This window comes from Marmota marmota, unplaced genomic scaffold (genome assembly GCF_001458135.2).
Source record: "Marmota marmota marmota unplaced genomic scaffold, marMar, whole genome shotgun sequence".
Taxonomy (NCBI): Eukaryota; Metazoa; Chordata; class Mammalia; order Rodentia; family Sciuridae; genus Marmota; species Marmota marmota.
The window spans coordinates 54135925-54153350 of record NW_026000026.1 but is presented as its reverse complement, the minus strand read 5'-3'; the positions used below and the strand labels follow the sequence as shown (position 1 = coordinate 54153350).

The window sequence follows — 17426 nt, the reverse complement described above, 5'->3', positions numbered from 1 at the left end:
GTTGCACTTTTGCCCATCGTGACACCACCAATGATATTACTCAGTATTTAGCCTGAAGAATTAAAGTCATCATACTACAGTGATACATGTATTCCCAAACTGTGGAACCAGAGTAGGTGCCCATCAGTGGATGAATGGATAAAGAAAATGTGGTATATATACATACAACTGAGTTTTATGCATCCAACATCCAAAAAGGAAGCATGAAATGTTACTTGCAGGAAAATGAATGGAACTTGAAAACATTATGTTAAGCAAAATAAGCCAAACACAGAAAGCTGAGATGGTATATTTTCTCTCATATGTGGAAGCTAGAGAGCAAAAGGGAAAAGAAAAGTGGTAAGGGGAATCTCATGAAAATTGAAGTGAGATCTGTAAAGGAGAGGAAAGGGACCAGGGGGAGGAAGGAGAGGAGGGAAAGGGGAAATACCAGGTAATGATATTGGCCAAATTACATTGTTATGTTGTGGGCATATATGATTATGTAACAACAAATCCCGCCATTATATACAACTATAATGTACCAATAAAAATATGGGGAAAAAACAAGTAAAAAAAATCCTAATAGCAATATAATGCATAGTCACTCTTCCAATGTATAAAAGACATTTAAAGGGAAATATAGGCATACTGCTATATGGAATAATATACCTGAAATAATAATTACCTTTAATATTAGATCATAATAAATCAGTTTTTTCTTAAAAACAAACAAAAATCCCTCCAGAGAAACTTATCTATTTGAACAAAATTTAGAATACTGCTGAGGGTTATAAAAAGAGACACGAACAAAGGGAAAATAAGACAGTATTCTTTATAATGATATAATAAATAGTTCATTTCTGTCTAGGGCTATAAATTTAATTACTTCACAAAAGACTAACAAGATTTTTCATTTTTACAATTAGACAGAAATTCTAAATTTATATGGAAAAATCAAGCAAGCAAGAATATTTAGGACAGTTTTGAAAAAAAGGAAAGGGTTGCAAAGGGACCAGATATTGGATACCAGATTAATAAATAGAAGAGTTCTTTGCAAAATAAAATGTTCAGAAAGGACATAAGTGTAAGTGGGATTTTGGTATATGATAAAATGGCATTTGAAATCAGCAGGGATAAGATAATTTATTCATTCCAGGGTAACATGTAATGAATAACATTTTAATCAATGAAACAAGTGATAATTTACTTAATAAAAGGTCCATTGGGTAGTCGTTAAAAAATGGTGGGGGCAACAACTAAAGTTAGTATGTAATATGTTAGATATGTAATACAAATCAGATGGGTCAGAGATTTAAATATTAAAAACACTAAACTCTAAACATGACATAAAATTTCAAAGATACGAAAGCAGATTCATAAATTTTAAAATTAATATTATTTTAATTGACAGATTATAATTGCATATACTTATAGGGTATAAAGATTCATAAAATTGGTTACATGAAAGTACAAATTTCTACATGTTAAGAAAACACTAGAAGAATCCTAATATTCTCATTAAATCTAAATGATCCCATCAAATACAAATAACTCAGACACTGTCAAATACATATTATTTTATGGTTTGCAAGTTAATAATAGTTATTAAAATATTTTATATTCTGTATTTAATCAGAGTAACAACTGTATAGTATAGTAGTTGCTGTCATCCTTTTGATATTTCCATTAAATCTTTAGTAGTCTGCAAGAATAGCCAGGCATGGTGGTACAGGCTTGTAATCCCAGTGGCAAGGGAAGTTGAGGCAGTAGTATCACAAATTCAAAACCAGCCTCAGCAACATAGCAATACCCTAAGCAACTTAGTCATTTCTGAAAATACATAATTCTATAATCACTGTCATTTTAAGTTATAATACATTCTTTAAAAGTAAAAGTAATTACTAAATTGTTTCATTTAAAATACATATGAACATATTTATAAGTAGCTCTAGAACATTATTTTCTTATTTTTATTCAAATTGTGAAGCAATGTGGGTTGTAAGCCACTGATTAATGGCATTTTCATACTTCTCTGGATTTTTCAGCCACTCCTGATGCCACCTAAGGTTTGCTATAACATTTGAATAATTTTGTCCTATACTTTGTTTCCACATGATAAACTGTTCTTTATTATATCTGTGGACAGAAGCAGAAACTTTGGGGTAGTTTATAATGGAACGAAGCTTCTGATCTAAAGAATAAGTAATTTCTGGAAATTTTGCAGCAATGTTATTTAATTCTTCTGGGTCCAAGGAAAGATCTGAAAGAAAAAAAAGTAAAACTGTCAAAATGGTTACCTATTAAAAGTTTTTCTAGAATGTCATTATAATAGATAATATATTAGATTTTATTTTCAGATCCTTTTAGTTAATAAAATGAAGGGCAGTATATAATCATGTGCTGCATAACACTCCACATATATGATAGTGGTCCTATAAAATTATATTGCCTAGTGGTATCTTAATCTTCTTTTTTGTATAAGTATGCTGTCTGATGTTAGCACACTGATGAAATAGCAGAATGACACATTTCCTAGAACATATTCCCATCATTAAGCAATATATACCAAAAATTAAACACTCCTGTAACATACCCAAATTATCTTCCTTCCTGCTATCCCATTTTTTTTCTTATCTATTTTTAGATGCCAGAAACAGTAAGACCCTTATCATTAGTAAGTTGGTTTAAAATGAATTCTTCCTGTTTCTGATGCCTTTTCTCCTTTGACATGAAGAAGAAAAAACCCTGTATTTATATTGTTTCATTTCAACATCCCTAAACTTTGCAGCTGTAAGATTTTTTTATATAGACAAGACATATTCCTGCAATTTCATTCAATCTTAATTTTATTTATATATTAGCATCTTATACTTGGATTTCTGAAAGTTAGATTCATAAATACTTCCATTTTATCTAAGAATCATGCAAATGAAAAATTTCTCTTAGTCACTACCAGTAAGAAAATAAAGATAAATGTTCAGATCCACAAATACTTTTTATATATGATGTGGGAAGAGAGGGGAATCCTGGATTATACTGATTTAGGGAAAAGTAAATTTTTACCTATCAAATCAGCCAATCTGATTTAAAAAAAAAGATCTTATGACAACTTCAAAATAGTGAAGGAACACTTTATGTTCAAAGAAAAACCACTATGAGAGCTATTTGAATGCATTAGGCAGGAGACCCCTGAACACACATATGACTTTGATAGGTGACTTCACATGACAACTTTTTAGGAAAGGGAGGTCTGTGAATAAATCCTAGAAAAGATAGGAAAGAATGGCTTCTCCACTGGTCCTTTAATAATCACATCTGAACTTTGCAGAACACAGTGTTAAAAAAAAATTACAACAAATTTGGTTTAAAAATCTAATTGATGTTTACTTCATGATTCATGAGTTGGACAGCATTCCATCTAAAGAATTAGAAAAGGTGCTTCAATAAACTGAGCAGAGGGGTGAACTTTGTAAGCTGAAAAAGAAAGAAGGAAGGAGAAACAAGGAGCAAAAAAACATTGGTGGCTAAAAAGTTACTTTTCATATAGGTTTAAAGCAGAAGGAACTTCCTTATCATTTGGATACGGTAAAATGAGCCCTTTCTGATTGGTTTCTGTGAATCTCTTTTTAGGAATCTGGCCTGTTTTAAAAGTTCAGTTTGATTATGTGGAACTTAGCACTAGTGACTCCAGTGTGTTTTGGTTTGTGTTTTTGAATCTAATGCAGGAGTTCAGCCCAAACAATGGGTTCCCATAAATTTTATTTAACAATGACCGGTGAACAAGCAAGAGGCCATTATTTGTCATGATGAAAATTTAAGGACTTTTTGAAGCCAAGAATCCCCTGTTTTTAGAGTTAAGGCAGTTACTCAGGTTTGGCCAGTGAAGAATTATTTTGAGTTAATAATTTTGACATTTGTAAGTAGGAAGGAAACTTAGGCAGAAATAAATATTAATAATGGCTAAAATGGGACAGAGTATAAGTAAAATCCTAAATCTAAAAATGTTGTTTAAAAATTAATTCATAGACTAGGGAAGCTAGCAGCCATTTTTATAATGTGGCAGGAAAATGGCTTTTAGAATCAGACTGGGGTTGACCTTTCAGTTCTGCTGCTTCTTAGTTGTGAGATCTTATACAGGTGTCTGAACTTCTCTGACCCCCCTAGACTCCTCCTCTGTAAAATGAAGAGAATGGTACTATATTGTAGGGTTGGGATGCATGTTACATAATATATGTAGAATGTCTAGTCCATAAGAGATAAGTGTTGATCCTTCAGAAAAAGGTGGTGACTACTGATTGGGAAATGGAACAATGAGCATTAAAAGATCCCTGATTGGGGAAAGCGGTGGTTTCAATCATAAGACCCAGATTCAAAGACTTAGAGCACTTTCTCTAATATTCACATGCTGACTGGCAAGGAAGCTGCTCCTCCCTTGGGCAACCTCTGTAGCCTGTCTCATCAGGAGAAGCAGCAGATTTTCATTTATTTAACAATAATTATTGAAGCTCTTGAGCAGTGCTATGTAGGTCAGCTCATGCATAAAATTACACTTAAAAACACATCAATTAATTTACCAAAGAGTTGAGGCAATACTGAAACACCATCAGAATAGGCTATGTACTTCCATTGGTTAGTTCGAAGCATATAGGTGGAAGCATTCACATTGCATCCGTGGTATTCACTCAGAATCCATGGAGGACGTAGGTTTTTGACTTTACGTTTATTCTTAGATGGTTCTGATGATAATGGCAACAAAGAGTATCCACTAAGGTTTTGAGGCAGAGGAATTCCAGCAATATCTTTGCAACAAAAATAATAAAATATTAAAACACAATGCATCCTTTCACTAGTTGAACATTCATAAATGACATAATTTACATTTTCCCCCATTAAAGATCACAGACTAGAGACTGTATATAGGTTTTGTAAATGGACTACCTAGATTCAGATGCTTGCTTACTGCTTTAGCCATGTGACCTTGTGTAAGTTATTAAATTCTCTGAACCCCAGTTTCTGTACTTGTAAAAGAAGGATAATAATAATACTTGTTGGACATCATTACCTTAACTACATGTATGAAGACACAAATGTTGTGACTCTACTTTGTGTACGACCAGAGATGTAAAAAACTGTGTTCTGTTATGTGTGATATGAATTGTAATGCATTGTCATAAATAACAAATTAAAATAAAAACAACCCCCCTCCAAAACAATAATACTTGTATCTTATAAGTTCATTTCGGATTTAAATAAGATAATTTATGAAAAATTCTGAGAATAATACCTGGTCAATAAGAGCCCTACCAAAATTATTTGATGATAAAGATTTTTTTTTTCACTCTTAAGGAACATCTTAAGGACTAGTATTTTGTAAAAACATTCCTTGTGGAATCCTGGATTATACTGATTTAGGGAAAAGTAAATTTTTACCTATCAAATATATACATATAGACCAATATGTATGAGAAATATCCAATTTAAAAAGAGTTTTTTTTTTTAATTGGTTTTAACATATGCCTTTTCCCTGTAGAAAATTAGTTAATGATTGCTGCATACTCAAGATAGTTTAAAAATGAGTCTACTTGCTCCACACCCCTTTCTGGTTTCAGTGGCTCAAGTTTCTATGTAAATTTAAATATTCCCTATGAAAAATAGCATTATATCTCTAATGTTAGAAACTAAACAAAATTGAGTAAGAAAATTATTTTAATGAGAATAAGGAAGCAAAGTCCTCTACGTTAGGTGCAGGGCAGGCTGAACGAATGTTAGCTGCAGGATTACCTGGACACTCAAACCCCCATCTGTCTGGTTCTTTATCGCCTGTTTGCCTCAAGTTAACCGCTCAAACCCCCCACTCAAGGCTGAATGTTTCACCCCCTGCTCAAGCCTGAACACTCTCCCACTCCCCACTCCCCCCTCAAGGCTGAACACTTAATCCCCCTTATGCCAACAAGGCAGCTTGCAAACCCACAGACCCTATTAGATTTAGGTAGCACAGCAGAAGGGCTATAAAAACCTTCTCCTGCTGGGCTCTCTCTCTCTCTCTTCTCTTTCTCACTGCTGCAATAAAGATCTCTTGGTCGCTTTTAGTGTCTTGGTCACTTTCCTTTCACTCTATAAATCTTCTTCAGATACTTGCTTTACAAATGACCATTTAAAAATTTGTATCTTTCATTTCCCTTGAAAGAGGCATAATTTTAGTGATCTTCCACCAATCAATCACAATTAGGAATTTTTTTGATTCCTAAAGAAAGAGGAGAGAAGTATTTCAGAGATAACTGGTTAAAAACTATCAGGAGAGAAGACTTTAAAGAGGATGTAAATGAGAGAAAGGGACAGCCTAAGATGAAATTGAGCTCCAAGACAGTGTTCTGTTCACTGTAAGGAGAGGAAGTAAGTAGCAAGGAAGAAGGCTGTGTAAGGGTATCTGTGTGTCACCAACACTAGTGAGCTGCAGAAAAGAAGCCTTTGAGGATCATGGGAAGCAGGGGCCAACTGGCATATGCTCATGACTATGGGAAGTTCTTACATGTGGAATTTTTGAAAAGAATGTTGACCATACAGTGAAGATGGTAAGAAACCATGAGCAGAACATTCAATAATTATGGGATAAAATAAAAAGAACAAATTTAAGAATTATTGGGATAGAGGAAGGCATAGCGTTACAAACCAAAGGAATGAACAATCTATTTAATGAACTAATATCAGAAAATTTTCCAAATATGAAGAATGAATTGGAAAATCAAATACAAGAGGCTTACAGGACACCAAAAGTACAAAACCACAACAGATCCACACCAAGGCACATTATAATGCAAATGCCTAGCATACAGAATAGGGAGAGAATTTTAAAAGCCACAAGAGAAAGGAATCAGATTACATATAGGGGAAAACCAATTAAGATATCTGCAGAGTTTTCAACCCAGACTCTGAAAACTAGAAGATACTGGAACAACATATACCAAGCTCTGAAAGGAAATAGATGCCAACCAAGAATCTTATATCCAGCAAAGTTAAGTTTTAGATTTGATGACAAAATAAGAACCTTCCATGATAAAGAAAAGTTAAAAGAAATTACAACTAGAAAGCCTGCACTATAGAACATCCTTGGCAAAATATTCCAGGAGGAGGAAATTAAAAATAACAATGAAAATCAGCAAAGGGAGGTATTAAACTAAAAGGAAAACCAATCAAATGAGAAACCAAGTCAAGTTAAATACCAAAAATAAACAAAAATTACTGGGAATACAAATCATGTCTCAATAATAACCCTGAATATTAATGGCCTCAACTCACCAATCAAAACACATAGACTGGCAGTTTGGATTACAAAAAGAAAAAAGACCCAACAATATGCTGACTGCAAGAGACTCATCTCATAGGAAAAGACATCCACAGGCTGACGATGAAGGTTGGGAAAAAAAATACCACTCACATGGACTGCAGAAACAAGCAGGGGTTTCCTTTCTCATATCAAATAAAATTGACTTCAAGCCAAAGTTAATCAAAAGGGATTAACTGCTTAAGGGAACCATACATCAACAAGACATAACAATTATAAATATATATGCCCCAAACAATAGAGCATGTACATTCATCAAGCAAACTCTTCTCAAGTTCAAGAGTCAAACAGACCACAACACAATAATTATGGGTGATCTGAACACACCTCTTTCACCACTGGATAGATCTCCCAAACAAAAGCTAAAAAAAGAAACTATAAAACTCAATAATACAATCAATAACTTAGACTTAACAGACATATATAAAATATTTTATCTATCAACAAGTGAATTTACTTTCTTCTCAACAGCACATGGATCCTTCTCTAAAATAGAACATATATTATGTCACAAAGCAACTCCTTATGAAATACAAAAAAGTAGAGATACTACCCTGCATTCTATCAGATCAAAATGGAATAAAATTAGAAATCAATGATAAAATAAAAAACAGAAGCTACTCCAACACCTAGAGACTAAATAATATGTTACTGATTGAATAATGGGTTGTAAAAGACATCAAAGAGGAGATTAAAAAATTTTTAGAGGTAAATGAGAAACTGTTAAAACATATTAAAATCTCTGGGACACTATGAAGGCAGTACTAAGAGGAAAGTTCATTGCATGGAGTTCATTCCTTAAACGAAGAAAAAGTCAACAAATAAATGACCTAACATTACATCTCAAAGCCTTAGAAAAAGAAGAACAAATCTACACCAAAAGCAGGAGAAGACAGGAAATAATTAAAATCAGAACTGAAATCAATGAAATTGAAACAATTGAAAAAATTGACAAAACAAAAAGTTGGTTCTTTGAAAAGATAAATAAAATTGATAAACCCTTAGCCATGCTAATGAAAAGGAGAGAGAAAAATCAAATTACTAACAACCATGATGAAAAAGGAAATATCACAACAGACACTAAAGAAACACAGAAGATAATTATTTTGAAAATTTGTACTCCAATAAGATGGTAAATATCAAAGGCATTGACAAATTTCTAGAGTCATATGATTTGCCCATACTGAATCAGGATGATATACAAAAGTTAAACAGATCAATTTCAAGCAATGAAATAGAAGATGTCATCAGAAGCCTACCAAACAAGAAAAACCCAGTACCAGATGGATACACAGCTGAGTTCTACAAGACTTTCAAAGAACAACTAATACCAATACTTCCCAAATTATTTTATAAAACAGACAAAGAGAGAGGACTTCCAAACTCATTCTATGAGGCCAATATCACCCTGATTCCAAAACCAGGCAAAGATGCATCAAAGAAAGAAAACTTCAGACCAATATCTCCAATGAACACAGATGCAAAAATTCTCAACAAAATTCTGGCAAATTATATATAAAAACATATCAAAAAGATAGTGTACCATGATCAAGTGGAGTTCATCCCAGGGATGCAAGGTTTGTTCAACATATGGAAATCAGTAACGCTAATTTATCACATCAATAGACTTAGAATCATACGATCATTTCAATAGATGAAGAAAAAGCATTCTACAAAATACAGCACCCCTTCATGTTCAAAACACTAGAAAAACTAGGGATAACAAGAACATATCTCAACATTGCAAAAGTAACCTATGCTAAGCCCCAGACCAACATCATTCTCAATGGAGAAAAATTGAAAGCATTCCCTCTAAAAACTGGAACAAGACAAGGATGCCCTCTTTCACCACTTCTATTCAACATGTTTCTTCAGATTCTAGCCAGAGCAACTAGATAGAAATTAAAGGAATAAGAATAAGAAAAGAAGAACTCAAAACTATCACTATTTGCTGACGATATGATTCTATACCTGGAGGATTCAAAAAATTCCACCAGAAAACTGAGAACTAATAAATGAATTCAGCAAAGCAGCAGGATATAAAATCAATATGCATAAATCCAAGGTATTTCTGTACATTAGTGACAAATCCTCTGAAAGAGAAACTAGGAAAACAACCCCATTTACAATAGCCTAAACAAAAAAAACAAAACAAAAAACAAAAACCAACCAACCAAACAAACAAACAAAAACTTGGGTATCAACTTAATGAAAGAGGTGAAAGACCTCTACAATGAAAACTACAGAACGCTAAAGAAAGAAATTTAAAAAGACCTTAGAAGATGGAAAGATCTCCCTTGTTCTTGGATAGGCAGAATTAATAACCATACTACCAAAAGCACTATACAGATTTAATGCAATTCCAATAAAAATCCCAGTGACATTCCTCATAAAAATAGAAAAAGCAATCATGAAATTCATCCAGAAAAATAAGAGACCCAGAATAGCCAAAGCAATCCTTAGCAAGAAGAATGAAGCAGGTGACATCACTATACAAGACCTTAAACTATACTATTGAGCAATAATAACAAAAACGGCATGGTATTGGCACTAAAAAAGACCTGCAGACCAATTCTACATAATAGAGGACACAGAGAAAAACCCACATAAATACAGTCATCTCATATTACACAAAGGAGCCAAAAAATATATTAGAGAAAAGATAGTCTCTTCAACAAATGGTGCTGGGAAAACTGGAAATCCATATGCAGCAAAATGAAATTAAGCCCCTATTTCTCACCATGCACAAAACTTAACTCAAAGTGGATCAAGGACCTAGGAATTTAACCAGAGATCCTGTGCTCAACAGAAAAAATGTAGGCCCCAATCTTCATTAGGTTGGATTAGGCCCCAAATTCCTTAATAATACTATATAAAAACATGTATAGCGCAAGAGATAAAATAAAAAATCAATAAATGAGATGGATTCAAAGTGAAACAATTAGTGAGATGAATAGAGATAGCTTACAGAATGGAAGCAAATTTTTACCCCACACACATCAGATAGAGCACTAATATCTAAGATATATAAAGAAATAAAAAATATTAACACCAAAAAAACCCAAACAACTCAATCAATAAATGGGCCAGGGAACTGAACACACACTTCTCAGAAGATGATATACAATCAATCAACAAATATATGAAAAAATGTTCAACATCTCTAGCAAGTAGAGAAATGCATATCAAAACTAAGATTTCATCTCACTCCAGTCAGAATGTCAGCTGTTAAGAATATAAACAACAGGGGCTCGGGTTGTGGATCAGTGGTAGCGTTTTTGCCCAGCATGTGAGTTACTGGGTTTGATTCTCAGCACCTCATATAAATAAATAGAATAAAGGTCTATCAACAACTAAAAGAAATATTAAAAAAAGAATACAAACAACAATAAGTGCTGGAGAGGACGTGGGAAAAAGGCATACTCATACATTGCTGGTGGGACTGCAAATTGGTGCAACCAATCTGGATTCCTTGGAAAACTTGGAATGGAACCACCATTTGACCCAGGTATTCCACTCCTCAGTTTATACCCAAAGGACTTAAAAATAGCATACTACAGTGACTCAGCCCATCAATGTTTATAGCAGCACAATTCACAATAGGTAAACTGTGGAACCAAACTAGATGCCCTTCAGTAGATAAATGGATTAAGAAAATGTGGTATAAATACACAATGGAAAATAACTAAGCATTAGAAGAGAATAAAATCATGGTATTTGCAAGTAAATGGATGGAGTTGGAGAATATTATGTTAAGTGAAGCAAGCCATCCCCTCAAATCAAATGCAGAATGTTTTCTCTGATATGTGGATGCTGATCCATAATGGGAATGGGTGGGGAGCATGGGAGGAATGGAGGAACTTTAGATAGGGCAAAGGGGAGGGAGAGAAAAGGAGGAGGAATGGGGGTAGGAAAGATGGTGGAATGAGATGGACATCATTACCTTAAGTACATGTATGAAGACACAAATGGTGTGACTCTGATTTGTGAAGAACCAGAGACATGAAAAATTGTGCTCTATATGTGTACTATGAATTGAAATGTATTCTGCTGTCATGTATAACAAATTAGAATAAATAATTTTTTAATTTGTTTTAATTAGTTACACATGATAGTACAATGATCTTGACATATCATACATTTGAATCAGATGGGGAATAAATAAATTTAATAAAAAAATTCAGGGGGTTACAATTGTGACTCAGTGGTAGAGTGCTTACCTAGCACTTGTGAGGCACTGAGTTTGATCCTCAACACCACATAAAAATAAATAAATATAATAAAGGTATTTTGTCCATTTACAACAAAAAAATTCATAGGAAGTTAAGTTTAAAAGGGAAAATCAAAACAATTTTAATTTCAAAATGAGACTGTCTTTATTTCTGAGCTAAAGGATGCTAATAGTAGGCATTCAAGAAGAAAATATTTTGGTGAGTAATTTTTAAAGAATAACTTCTGAAGTATGAACTTTAATACTATGAAGAATTCCTACTCATGAAAATGGCACATTTTTCTGCTAATATTAGTAAACATTACTATGAAACTATAAAGGACCTACAAGGATAAATAAACTAAGAATATGTTTTATGTGTTTTCTATTTTATCATAAAATATTCTATAGAAAAAGAACACTTAAAAATATCATATAAAATATTCTATCTATAATAGAAGTTTTTTAATTTTAAATAGAAGCACTGAAATTTCAACAGACTCTTGAAACTAAGGTAGGTGTATTAGAACAGAAATTCCAGTTGAGTTTTCCTATCCAGTTTCTTCCTTTTGAAGGTTTTTGAATCACCATCTCTTATAAGAATCTTTTTAGGTACATAGAATGGAAGCGAAGAGGAAGGCTGGCTGGAAGCTTTAATTTGAGAAGTTCAATCCCATATTCTTCACATGTAAACATAATTGATAAAAATAATACAGGTACACTTAAACTAATAAAGAACTTAAATTTAGAATTCTAAGAATAGATTACTCATAACTATTTTAAGCTTCTAATGGATTAGAAGAATCACAAAATAAGATCTTTGTAGATACTATATCAAAACATGTATTAAGCAGAGGTAAGTAGAACATCCTATCTCACAGGTATGCTTTTAGAATTAATCACTACTTTTTAAAGTACTTTTAAATTCTTTCAACTCTGAAGAATTTTGCTTTAAAAGGTTGAATTAAACACCAGGTTAAATATAGGACCATCAGTATTATCTTTGCTTTGTTGACTATTATGGCTTTTAAACAAGGGAACAGACTCAGTGTATACCTGTAAATCCTGGTATAATTATTAATAATACCCTCTATTCTAAAAAGTATGCTGATCTGAACAGTAAATTAGATGGATACTCTATGCAACAAAAAAATCTGTTTATATAACTTGAAAGCCTATATTTTATTTTTAATAAAATATCACTTTTACATCATTTCATTTTTAAAATATAACCAACTATTTCCATTTTTTAAAACCTAATCCATTACTTCTAGACATTCACACTGTTTGATAATTTTTAATATTTTAATAAATATGCATGGAGATAAAATAGGTACATATATGAGTACATATATACCACCCACGTCTAGCCCAGGCAGTGGAATTTGGGTTTCTGCTGCGTGGAGTGAGCTGGCTGTGACATAAAGCTAAGAAAAGAAGGCAGCAAAAAAACTACGCTACACAGAAAGTAATTTCAGAAAGCGAGTATCAGAAAGCTCTTCCACCTTAGGGGTCAAGCTTCCACACTGGGAACAGAGAGAGCAGGAGAGCCCACGTTTGGTTTATTTATGTGGGGGAAACATCAAAGGTTTTTCCATAGAATTTTCTGCACCATTTAAGGTAGAAGGTGGGCTGTCCAGGCCCAATGGGTTATGCCAACTCTGGAGCTATGACAGGTAAGACTGAGGTCACATGCAGTGTGTAATCCATTAAGTGCGATGAGCCACAAAATGACTTGCAATGCCAAACCAAAATATCTTTGGCTCAAGGCCAGTGAAGATGCTAAAATAGCTCAGGGGTGGCTTCCCACATATAGGTTGTTTCTTAAAATGGAAATTCCTAGGTCAAAAGGTATGCATATTTCCAAGAAATGTGAAACATAATGCCACATTTGTCTCCAAACACTTTGTGCCATTTTATATTCCCAGCAACAGCATATGAGAAAGCCTATTTCTAATATAAGATTTTGCAATTTTTCTTAACCTCTGTAAACTCCATATGTGAAAGAAAAATGATAATGTTCTTGTTTTAATAGTTTTATGACTACTGAATCTGAATCTAAAAATATCTTGTATATCTCTTATTGTGAACTGCCTATTTATATCTTTTGGTTAATTTAACAGGGAAGTTTTCTTTTTCTTGAACTTTATAGATGTCAAACCTTTATCATTTTACTTTTAAAAAGTAACACTGTTAACATTTTTTTCCTGGCTCCAACACAGGTTTTATGTTTTACCCCCTTGTACCTTTCTCTTTCTACCTTATCTCTAGGCATCCTCTTCTATTCCCTTTTCCCACCCCACCCCCCAAATAATATAAACGTAGCTTTTCCCCTTCTGATGACAAAAGAATATTTATTATGAAGCACATTTTAAATTGTGCTAAGCCTTGAAGACATTAATATAATTTCCAGTTTATATAGAACTGGAGTGGGACTTATTTTTGGCATCCTTTATTTTTTAATAGGTGTCTAATCACCATCTGATCTAAATGCTGCTAATAAAATATATTATTTTTTTCTGGGAAATGTAACTTAGAAGGACTCTATTACCAAGAATCTTATGAAAGAGAAAAATAAATAAAAATCGATATAAATCTTCAAATTTTAGAAAATTGTAATAGACAAGTTATAGAAAAAAAACCCCGATAATTGTAGAGAACCATTTCCAGGACAGCAGGGATGGAAAGACAAAGGTGATTCTGGGAATGTTTTCTCTTAGCTAAAGAAATTTTTATTGTTAAGTATCATAAACTAGGCAGGTGCCCCCTCTAAAATTCCCCCATGCCAATCAGTATTTTCTTACATCATCTGTTAGATAAATATATTATGAAATAATTACAATGATGTATTTATCTAAATAATGTATCTAATGTTATTATCTAATAAATACATATGTCATCTACTAGTCTACAAATGATCCTTAACTTTTATGCTATATAAAATGACAAGTTAGCCAGGTGTGGTGGGTCATGCATGTAATCCCAGCAACTCAGGAGGCTGAGGCAGGAGTTTGAGGCCAGCCTCAGCAACTTAGTCTCTATGCAGCTTAGCAAGACCCTGTCTCAAAATAAAAAATAAAAAGGACTAGGGATGTGACTCAGTGGTTAAGTTCCTCTGGGTTCAGTACCCAGTTCCTTCCCCCACCAAAAAAAAAAAAAAAAAAGAAATGACAAGTAGTTAAATAGTAGCTCAAGTACAAAATTTGCATTGTAAGCAAATATAAAACAATGTTTAAATGAAAGTTAAACCATGCATCTTAATCAACTAATATACATAAGGTGACATTCTGTAATTCTATGAAGGGAATAGGATTCACTTTGGACAGCTCCCCAAAGTTACTGGACTATTAAGCTGTCAGAGTTAAAAAAAAAAAAAAGCTGAATATCACTAGAAAGTATATTGAGGGACACACTGAAAAAGGGACACACTGAGAAAGGATCACCCCAGCTTTCTATAACCTTTTAGTAAACTTTTTATAGTTCTAGTCACTGTACCTCAATGAAAGAGAACAAAGTTAAAAAGTCAAGCAAAATGATGACCCCAAAATGAATGAGAGTTCTACATAAAGAAAAATTAGGGGAGGAAAGTATAAAAAAAGGTCAATATCAGCATACATTTACAAGATTCAATAGATGATAAGATAGACACATAGAAACATACATAGATGGCTGGGGATATAACTCAGTGATAAATGCTTCCCTAACGTGCACAAAACTCTGGGTTTGATCCCCAGCACCACAAATCACTTAATTATATATATGCTTAAAAAAACAAGTGAGGGAAATAGAGGTCTGGGAATTGATGGAGTGAGAAAGTGGCGAGTTATGGATAAGTGGGATGACTGCTTTGGGATAAAAGGAAACCAGTACATGATGACTAAGCAACTGAAGAGATTAAAGATTCAAGGAACTAGAAAGATATTCAAACATACAACAAATGATATGAAATAAAGAGAAAAAGAAAGGGCACTGAGTTAAATTAACTCTAAAGAATCTTATTTAAGTAAAGGGAAAGACTGTACTAGAAGGAAAAAGATAAAATGAACTTTTATTTCTTTGAGTTTTATTTATTATTATTTTTTTTGTAGTTGTAGATGGATAGCATGCCTTTATTTTATTTAGTTTTATGTGGTTCTAAGGATCAAACCCAGTGCATCACACATGCTAGGCAAGCAAGCGCTCTGCCACTAAGCTACAGTGCCAGGCCCTATTTCTTTGATTTTTAAGATGGATGTTTCTTCTATATTTTAACATTTCTCAAATTAGAGAAATGTGTTGTCTTTTTGTCTTACCAAAATTTATGAATTGATGGTACTTTTGAAATTGATGGATTCCAAAAATCCAAAGTCAGTTTTTAAGTGTTAATGAATTAAAATTACTTTGTTAAATTAGAGTTTTACATAATTTTCTTTGAATTTGATGATGTCATTATTCTAGTATCTTCAAGGAAAACTGCTAATTATCTCACTCCAGATATTGTTATTCTAGACCTATGGCTATGCCTATAGATGTTAAGAAGCTATTAAAGAAAATAGTACAAAACTATCTAAAGGGTTTGGGAGAGAGATGTTTACAGTATCGGATTAAAAGACTTTTCTAACATTGAAAAAAGGCAATGTTTCAAAGTGGAAAATGCTCATATTTAGGGATGTGAGAGAGAATCAAATGATGTACAAGTCATCTGTAAAGACCTGAACCTGAATATATATTTATTACTTTAGAGTCATATCCTGATTGTTAATCTTTTGGAAAAGACTAAAGTGAGTGATGGCCACAGGAAATGGAGGAATATTATCCTCATTTTTTCAGAGTATGAATTTGACTCATAGTTAAATGAGTTGCTCAAGGTTAAAATAAGTTAGTGGAACCTCTAACTACTTGGTCTATTTATTCTCCAACATTAATACAGTTAAACACTGAACACACTACTTACCAAGCATAGTAGGGTAAATATCCACCAGAGAAACTACATTTGATACTTGTTGGTTGGCCTTAATTCCTGGTCCCATTATCAACAGTGGAACATGGGCACTAGCTTCATACATACTCATTTTATAAAACTGTCGATGTTCCATGGCCAGCTCTCCATGGTCTGAAGTGTATATGACAATAGTTTTCTGAAGAAGATCTAATTGGTGAAGAGTTAAAATAATTTCACCTACAATAAAATTAAGATTAAATTTAGTAATTAGCTTTTAGTTCATGTTGTATTCTATCACACTACATGTATAACCACTCTACCCTATTAAAGCTTCTATCAAAGGATACTTCTTTTTTTTTTATTTTTATTTTTTTTTAATTGTTGGTTGTTCAAAACATTACATAGATCTTGATATATCATATTTCACACTTTGCTTCAAGTGGGTTATGAACTCCCATTTTTAGCCCATATACAGATTGAAGAATCACATCAATTACACATCCATTGATTTACATATTGCCATACTAGTGACTGTCGTGTTCTGCTACCTTTCCTATCCTCTACTATCCCCCCTCCCCTCCCCTCCCCTCTTCTCTCTCTACCCCCTCTACTGACCTTCATTTCTCCCCCTTGTATTATTTTTCCCTTTCCCCTCATTTCCTCTTGTATGTTCTTTTGTATAACCCTGAGGGTCTCCTTCCATTTCCATGCAATTTCCCTTCTCTCTCCCTTTCCCTCGCACCTCTCATCCCTGTTTAATGTTAATCTTCTTCTCATGCTCTTCGTCCCTACTCTGTTCTTAGTTACTCTCCTTATATCAAAGAAGACATTTGGCATTTGTTTTTTAGGGATTGGCTAGCTTCACTTAGCATAATCTGCTCTAGTGCCATCCATTTCCCTGCAAATTCTATGATTTTTGTCAATTTTTTAAGTGCGGAGTAATACTCCATTGTGTATAGCCACATTTTTTT

The 17426-nt window shown here is 33.2% G+C and overlaps 1 protein-coding gene across 1 annotated transcript in view; it reads right to left on the bottom strand.

Annotated features, from left to right (window-relative positions):
* Window positions 1–1106: 1106 nt before the first annotated feature.
* The window catches only part of Arsk (arylsulfatase family member K), a 45043-nt gene continuing 28723 nt past the window's right edge, over window positions 1107–17426 (bottom strand). The window contains exons 5-7 of the mRNA XM_048811859.1: window positions 16468–16726; window positions 4557–4781; window positions 1107–2242 (exon numbers count right to left, since the gene is read on the bottom strand). Coding sequence (XP_048667816.1) covers window positions 1953–2242; window positions 4557–4781; window positions 16468–16726 — 774 coding nt within the window. The 3' untranslated portion in view covers window positions 1107–1952. The remainder of the gene's footprint in view (window positions 2243–4556; window positions 4782–16467; window positions 16727–17426) is intronic.